The 9424-nt window shown below is 38.6% G+C and overlaps 1 protein-coding gene across 3 annotated transcripts in view; it reads right to left on the bottom strand.

Annotated features, from left to right (window-relative positions):
• Window positions 1-306: 306 nt before the first annotated feature.
• LMTK3 (lemur tyrosine kinase 3) overlaps window positions 307-9424 on the bottom strand; it is an 89923-nt gene continuing 80805 nt past the window's right edge. For all 3 annotated transcript variants that reach the window (XM_056544471.1, XM_056544473.1, XM_056544472.1), the window contains exon 16: window positions 307-9366. In XM_056544471.1, the coding sequence (XP_056400446.1) occupies window positions 9350-9366 (17 nt within the window). In that variant the 3' untranslated portion in view covers window positions 307-9349. The remainder of the gene's footprint in view (window positions 9367-9424) is intronic.

Genomic DNA, 9424 nt, shown 5'->3' with positions numbered 1-9424 from the left:
TTGCTCCGGTTATTTTGGGTTCAGACTCTGGATATATGACCCAGGCGGATGTCTGTGTTGTATGTTTTTCTTTTATTTTGTTACCTAGATTGCAAGCCATGGTGGACTTGGAGGCTGGATATCCCCCGCTGTGTGCCTTCTAACATCCGTGGGTCACCTCCACTGCATTACTCCAGCTGAACCCTCCCCTGTCCCCCTTTCCTTCCCTCCCCCCCTCACTGTTCTGTTATATTGATTGTAAAATGTTCAAAAAAACAAGTAAAAAAAAATATGTGCAGATAAATCAAATGGAAAAAAACAGTCAGTATAAGTTCTTATTTTAATGTTATTTTTTTGTCCTTTTTGGCAAACATTGTTTTGGCGAACAAACACCATTTTGAATGAAAAATTTTTTTTTCAATTTGCACTTAAGAACAGCAAATGTATCTATTTACAGACAAAATTGTCAAAATACATCACATTTTAACCATGTAAAAATAATGTGAGTTTCTGAGAGATAATACTGCAGTCTTTATGGTTTCTTACATATATATAATTTTATACTCTTTTTATCCATTTTATACATGATGGAAGGGGCAGTATTCCCTTATTTACTAAAGCTCTCCTATTCAAGATCTTACTGAATCTAATGAGAAACCAAACAGTGAAAAAAGTAATTCCGGATTTCTGACGTCTGCCTAAAACCTCGTCTTAATAATTGAGAAACCTTGGTAGCATAACATAAAAAAAACGCATAAAATCAGTTAGTGGTGGCACTTACTATAACTTCCAATTACGCTAAACCTTCACTGAGGATGGCCAGTCTGTTTTAGGGTTTATTCAGACGTACAGTATTCTGCGCAGATTTGATGCACAGGATTTCAAGCTGTGTTCAGTCATTCAGTTTACATCAAATCTGCGCAGAATACTGTACGTGTGACTAGACCATTAAGTTACCCTAAATTCGCATGCTATTTACTTTAACATGGAACTAAAGGTGACTTAAAGTCATCCAAAAATATACAGTAGACTACAGTGCCTCACATTCAACAAAGACACATGGGTGGACATTTATGAATACTGTTGCATAGGACAAAGTGCTGTATCCCAGACCAACCAATAGGTGTCTCAACATATGAATATTCCTGGGGGCTATAGCAATGTCCCAGAGTTGATTTGACACACCTAGTCTTCATTTCTGATGACAATATAGGACATGACCATACACATGTGAAACATAGATCAAAACAAGATCTCAATTGCAGATAAAGGTCTGTACACACCTGACTTCAGTACTGAATCCTTCAATCCAAGCACTTTCTGATTTCAGAAGAAATGGTCAAGGTTTGCCTATCTCACCTGAGCTGATGATAATTCATTTATATTTTAAATAAAAAAAGAATAACCCATATACATCAGCTCTAGTTCACACTAACAATTAATATAGGGGAAACATTTCTGTTTAAAGCCTTCATTTATTTCGATGGAATGTGTCTAGAGGCAAACACCAATGGTTTTCATCTGAGAACTTTGTTATTGTTGGGTAGAATAGCACAGCCTGCTACACTATTCAAAACACTAACAATTGAGAAACCCAATGTTCCATTTTTTTCAACCAGTAAAGTCAATAAAAGTGGGATCAAAAAGCAAGAATCCTATTATCAGTGTGAACAGAGTCCATGAGTTGTTCTCATCTGTAGAGGTTTTTCAGTTTAAGCTCATTTTACATTGTTTTTGCAATGTCCATTTTCTATATTCACTATGAACATTCCTAGCCATATGTCAAACATATCCACAGGCCCCTGATTCACCCAAATGGGAGTCAAAGCATATACTTGGGGCTCTATTGGGTTGGAATACCACTGTAAACTTTTGGTATAGGTCAAAGGCACCAATACTAAAGTATATGTCCATTCTTCAAACATAAACCTCCAATGTACACTACAAACATTAACCTTTAGTACTGTTTCTTGGAATGCTTGATAATATGCAAGATGGTTAATATAAGAGCCTTGCTATTTCTCACTAAGCTTCCCTAGAATTCTTAATGGTCATCTGCCAAGGAAAGAGGCCATTCAGAAGCCTAGAAGGTGGTAAGAGGGTCAACATTGGTTAGCAAAATAGTTTTCTCGAATTAGCAAATAGATAAAATTTTCAATGGTTTAACAGATGAGAACAACTTAAGGGCTTCGGTTTCATTTTGATTTTGTTTATATCTATGGGAAAATTATTTACGAGGAGACCCTATCGTCATTTACACCTACAGATTAACATCTATCACTGTGCAACATTTTGAACAATGAACAGACATCTGGTTCAATTTGACTTTTACCACTATTAGGTTTTTAAAAGAAGCAGTACTAGATGATTGTTCATATAAAAAGATTGGGTATAGCAGATAGTGTTCATGTCTGTAAACTGCAATTATACATATACATGCATATATAATATATACACATATATACAGTATATATACATAGTATACACACTTGTAGCTTTTAGCTATATATTTTGATGTCTCAAGCCACACATGTAGGATATAGTATACATATATAGCAAGATATTTTATCTTTGAAAGAATAAAGTGTTAGATCAATCTTATTTCCTATAAACCACATAATAAGGCTTCCTTATATCCCTATTGCCATCAGTGGGGTAAGCAAGATAGAACAGGCAGAGAGATTTTCAGTAATTGGAGACCTACAATTGTTCCATTACGGGGTGGTTAAATGGGTACCTAAGCGCCCTGGCTCTACTCTAGTCATGTACTTAGCAGGGTTGTCTCGCCCGCTCCATGCATTCTCCATGGAAGCATGGGAGACAGCCATGTGCTGCACTTGGACCCCCTGCAATTAAACCCTGGAGTAACCCTTTAATTCTAAATACGGTTTCATTCTAATATCATTTCCCTGGAATTTCAAATGCATTTTTAAAGAGAACCTGTCAAATTAAAAGTTCTGTCTAATTTGCAAGCATCATGGTACAGAGTAGGAGTAGATGTCATATTGATATAAAGTTTTGTTATATACAGGATAACGTGTTATTTATTCATGTAAATCTTTGCCCATTCTGGGGCAACTATATAACTATATATCAGTTCAGCTCTTACTGCTCTATAGCAGGTTGCCTGCAGATTGGATTGCATTTTCAATGTGATAGGCTCCGTTTAAAGTGTCCATATAATTTACCAAAACTTTTGACACATCACATTGTGAACATATGGATGTTTTGATCGTTTGGGGTCTGAGTGTTCAGACTCTGTTGATCATTAGAATGAGCCGCGAAAAGTGCGATAGGTGCTCGCTGCTTGCTTCGGTTGCACTTCATAGGCTCTATAGACTTATAATGGGGTCATCTAGTAAAGCTGAATGGAGATCATTGCAAGAAGGGGAGTAAAGCACTTAGGTGTGCGCTTCTCCTGGCTCATTCCAATGATCGGTGGGGGGGTCTAAGCACTGAGGCTCTGACTGATCAAAACTTTTGACATGGCTCGCTAATATTTAAAAACTTTTGGTAAATGACAGGCTGGGTGCTTGTTTTTCTATATGTTTCCTTCCTTTTGCATCTACTTGTGATTTTGGCTCAAAAACTGCATCTGTGTATAACTGTTGTATTAGTATGGTTCCAGTTCCAGTCTAAGGGAAATGCCCCCAAACATGCCCTTGATAGCTCCCCTATATATATATATATATATATATATATATATATATCACAACAATATGTAGCATGTAAGTGTCAACTAAAAGCACCCAAAAATAAATAAGATCTAACAGAATAGCTGCACCTTAAAGGGATACTCCGCCCCTAGACATCTTATCCCCTATCCAAGGATAGGGGATAAGATGTCTAGTGGCAGAGTACCCCTTTAAATAATAGCTAAATAAATCTCACAGTACAAGGACAGTGAATATGTATATGAGTATTACTGTCCTTATACCACCAGTGTTTTGACTTGATTCATCAAGAACTGAGTTCTGCATAGAGAGATATGAAGCTCTTCAGTCCATCAGAACTTATCATAGAACAAAAGATTTTCCTACTTTTGTTAAACCACATCTGCTAAAAAAAAACAAAAAACGATATGTAGAAATGTTGTGATATAGTCTTATGTTAAACATCAACTTGGGCTCTATTCACACGTGTTCTTTTCTGACACATTATAAATAGGAAAATGCCCATATTAAAGAGGATCATGATGGTTCAGAATAGATCTGTAAAACAGATTGTAATAGATTGTAACTTCTCATTCCTAACTTTCTTGGATCTGTTAAAAACTACATTTGAAATCAGTATTTGAAAGCCCAAACCAGAAATGCAGAGAAAAAAACAACAAAAAGATTTGTACCTTTTTTGTGTTTTTAGTCCCTGTCCTGGTCTTGGCCTACAAGTACTGATACAAAACACTAAGTCTAATGCTGTCATGCAAATCCAGCCTTATACAGGGAGATGTGCAGCAAAAGGCCAAATTTAGTTTGATGAGTCCAAAGTCCTGATCAGCAGATAAATGCGTTAGTCAGCTGACTGCTGTCCCTAATACACAGGGATTGGCCTGTTTGGTCGATAATCGTCCCAAGTAACAGGGTTGCAAATTTTTTTTTTTATGTGGAAGTACTGTATCACTATGATGTCAGATTGTGATCACACAGGAGTGCTAATGTACATGCTTTAAAGCAGCAATATATAGAAATGTATCAAACTAAAATGCATTTTACTAAATGAAAGTCTATGGTCTAGAAAATACCAGTGGTTGCACTTGCTCTATCTAGTACTGCTTCTTTAACAAGGAGAGAAAACATACTGCCTACTAACAATTACCTTTCTTTAGCTCACAGTTGTTATTTAACAAAAAATAAATAAAAAATGAATGATAATAAAAATAACATAAAGTAACATACAAACACACATTCATGAATCCTGGATTCTACGATGCATCATAAAAGCCATCTATATTTTGTGGTAGTCGCCATGATAAGATGCTGGGTATATGCTGTGCCGCTCAACATGATCTCTGGTTAAGGAGTGGATTCAGTGGAATTTTAAAAACACAAACCAAAACTTTAGTATAGTCTTTAGCTTTCATCAAAGAGTAAATCCGGCATGAAGTAGGTAAAACTAGAAAATTCCCCAATATCGGAAAATCTCCTTAAAATGAAGCAAAATTGTTCTGAATGTCTCTGGTAGAGAAGCCAATCTTTTATTTTTCATTGTTGCAGCAACAGTCTTCTAGCAAGGGATTAGCCAGTTCATGTGTTCTGTATTGTTGTCATGTCAGCTTGGCCATAATGATCTAATAAAAAAACCTACCCCCACCAGTCATTGAAAGCAGCCATTTGTATCCCAGTGGCCGATAGCACAGTCAACACTATTATCTATTTATATGCAACTCCAACTATGTTTCACAGTAAAATTCCAAAATCGAGCCTTGTATTTATTTATATTGCCGATTAAGTCTCACTACCAACAGTGCAACAAAAAAACATAGTAAAAAAAAAAATCGTTGTTGGAGTGAGTTATTTCATTGTACCATTTGCTTTTATAATAGTTCTCTTTATACCAAAAGTCACTTATTTCATTGCTTTATCAATAAGGCTCCATTTTGGGTACATTTTGGCACTAGGAGTAAACCAGATTATCACCAGCAGCAGGTTTACAGTCAGCAGTTACTTTGCAGGAAATAAAACAGTGTGGACTATATGCAAAGAAAGATTGATGAAGAACGGAGCAAAGGAAAACAATGACAGTGCACAAAACAACTAATTGAACCTTCCTGCCATTCCTGTAGAACAGTCATAGGCACACATTGAGGAGAGGTGGCATCAGAACAAATATAAAAGGCTTTTCCATCTAAAACTTACTGACTGCCATCAGGATAGGCCATTATTAGTTAATTCAAAACAGAATGACCATAAGTTCAGGAGTTAGTCCGGCGCAAAGAGGAACCATCAGGGAGCCAGATAAAATCAATGGATTATTTAGATGCAATGCGTTTCGCTGCGCATGCCTGATGAAGCTACACATGCGCAGCAAAACGCGTTGCATCGAATAAATCCATTGATTTTATCTGGCTCCCTGATGGTTCCACTTTCCGCCGGACAAACTCCTGAACTTACGGTCATTCTGTTTTGATTCTACTTCCACACAGGAGGGCTGCAGTGGACCAACACATATATTCATTCTATGCTTTACCTTGTTGTGTGTGGGCGCACAACCAACTCTGGTAAGTGGCTTGGGAATTACCTTCCCCTTCCCCCACTAACAAGACCTGCTGATCCTGCATATGAGGCGCCTTCCTCCCTCTCTCTAGATTATTAGATAATTGGCGAGGTGCCGACACCTTGCACCCCAGCCGATCAGTTCATAGGCATAACCGTGGTACCGGAAATAGGCAATGTATGTGAACCACAAGTCTCGGCTTATAACACTATTTTACAAGGTGGTGCTGGGTTTTTGAAGCACAACTCCTATTGAAGTAAACGGGAGCTGTGCTGCAATAACCCTGTTCCACCACTACAATGTATGGAGCCAATGTTCTGGCTCCCATACATTGTTTATTTCTGCTGCCGCAGCTGTGCCGGTCAGCTATTTGGCAGGGGTGCAGGGTATCGACACCCTGCCAATCAACTATTGATGGCCTATCCTGTGGACAGACTATAAATAATTTAAGTTTTATTCTTACACAGAAGGACCCAATGCTACTTTAAAGGGGTTATCCAGGAAAAAACTTCTTTTTTATATCAACTGGCTCCAGAAAGTTTAATAGATTTGTAAATTACTTCTTTACATTTTTTTAACCCTTCCAGTAGTTATTAGCTGCTGAATTTGAGCATTAGAGGTTTACTATGTGGATTTGCTCCTACTCTGGACAGTTCCTGAGACAGACAGACAGACAGACAGGTGTCAGCAGAGAGCACAACTCAACTTCATGGTCAGACAGAAAAGAACAACTCAACTTCAGCAGCTGATAACTACTGGAAGGACTAAGATTTTTTAGTAGAAGTAATTTACAAATCTGTTCAACTTTTTGGAGCCAGTTGTTCCAAATGAGCCATCATTTGTCGAATCCATCACATGTTGAGGGATTCATGCAATGTAAAGTATAGGAAACTGTACTCACCTGTCCCCGCCGCTCGTGATGGTGACCCCAGGCCTCCGCTGGGCTCTCCTGGTCATCTCCGGTCCTCCGCTGTCTTCTCCGGTCCTCTGCTGTCTTCCGCAAGGCCTTACTGGGCCTGCGTAGCGACGTCATTACGCCACTGCGTACGCCATTCCTATTGGATGAGGTGCGCAGCAGTGTATTGATGTCATCGGAGAGGGCCGAGAAGACACCGGAAGACCAGCGATGGACCCGGAGGGCACCCCGGAGCATCGTGGAGGGGTAAGTAATACTTACCGCACCACATGGGGAACATTAAGCTGCTATCCGGCAGCAGCTTAAGCATTTTGCGCTGCCGGATAGCACTTAATGCGATGGCCCCGACATAAAAAAGCATCGTATGTCGATGCTGACATCGACATGCGATGGCCTCTGAGAGGCCATCGTATGTCGATTTGATCATATGCCGGGTCCATCGTAGGTCGGGGGGTCACTATATATATATATATATTTTTTTTTTATATAAATATATACGGTTTTTTTTCCAGGAATCCACCTTTAAATCTCTCCCCACACTTTTGCAGCAAAGAAGGGCCAGCATCTTTGCCCACTTTCTTATGTTGTGTGGGAATGGGACAGGGGCTAAAATGACTCAGGCTGTCCCTCTCCAGGGTACCCCTTTGACATGTAGTATACTTTAAAAAACATATCAAATGTCTGAAGAAATTTTATGGGTATCCCTAATATTTATTATGATGACTTTTCAAAAATGTACCCTAGCACGTGCAAATGTAAAATTAAACTTCTTTAGCAAACACCCCCCCCCAATATACATTGATATGTCACTGCTTTCCCTCAGGACCATTGAAATCTACCTACTTTGAGAATATGATAAAATACACATCAATTTCTTAACTTCACAGTTCTTAGCATTCAATAGTATAGATCAGTGATCTTCAACCTGCGGAGCTCCAGATGATGCACAACTACAAATCCCAGCATGCTGGGAGTTGTAGTTTTGCAACATCTGGAGCTCCGCAGGTTGAAGATCACTGGTATAGATAATATAGATGCTCTACACTCAGCACAGAGCTTTTAAAAGGAAGCCATTGGCTTTTCTTTTCCCATCTCACCTGCACTATAAAATGTCTGTCTATGAATAGATCCTGTACATACACAGCTTACATTCCCCCACTGCATCTGTTCTTGATAAATGTGTCATCCGCTGTCAATTACCGCGCTGACAGTTGTTAAGACTTCTCAAACACCTATGTTATATTTCTATCTAATGCACTTTGCCAGCCCTGCCCCCAGCTGGTAGAAAATGTCTGAAGGTGTCAATTCTCTGCTTCTATGTGAAAAAAAGACTGCAAGGTACAATTCAAATACAAAACCCATATTACGTCATAAAGGTATTACTGTAACCCTCTCATTATAAGCTTCTTGGCCAGGCATAATGAACTGTAAAGGGTTGGATACATCTTTTGGCACTCTGAGAATAAGGCGGATTTCCAACATAATATTCCACAAAAAAAAAAAGTTTCATTTCCCAGTTTTAAGTCCGACTTTCCAACATTGGAACATTTAAACGGCACTGTGCCGATGTGGGACGCACATACATAGCAACATATTGGAGCAAGCCAAAGAAAAATATATGGATCACAAGGCTTACTTGATTTGCATTGTATTGGGAAGTCAATATGACTGGTGCTTTTGTGGCCCGAATACTCATGTATGATAAAAAGGGTCTCTACACTTTACAATGGATTTCAGTTTAGGAAGCTAAGAACTTCAAATAAGATGGTTAAAAAAGCAATAAAAAAGGACTGTAAACTGAAGCTGTAAACTCTGCAGTCCGATTCACTTGAGCCCAACAAGACACTGACGTACAGACTGAAGACCAAAGCTGGAACTGGACATCAAATAAAATGGCGTCAGTTTGGCACATTATTTTTTCAATATGAAGAAACCATCTTGCACGATAGACAAGATAAGAACTGATTATCCAAAATATCTGATGAAGAGTTCCCGTGTCGGCTTGATTATGAAGAGCATGTATAGGACGGCCGAAGCTCTCTTTTAAGCCAGTCTATGTTGCTCGTCTATGCATGGATCTTGATAATCCAGAGAGAACGAACGGTTGTGGAAAAGAGTATATTTGCTCAGGCCTAAAGTTGGCCAAGCAGGAAAAATAACCATAGAAAATGTATAGAAAAGTAGTATGAGGCTTCACTGACTCCAGTATGACAGCCAGATCTCTTAGCAGGAAAAATTTCTTCAGTTTTCAATGGCACCTGCGGAAAAAAAAATATACATATACAATAGTCATGTATGGTTATCGGTTAATAGAAT

The sequence above is a fragment of the Hyla sarda genome, chromosome 10, assembly GCF_029499605.1.
Source record: "Hyla sarda isolate aHylSar1 chromosome 10, aHylSar1.hap1, whole genome shotgun sequence".
Lineage (NCBI taxonomy): Eukaryota > Metazoa > Chordata > Amphibia > Anura > Hylidae > Hyla > Hyla sarda.
This window is presented reverse-complemented; position numbering and strand designations above follow the sequence as displayed.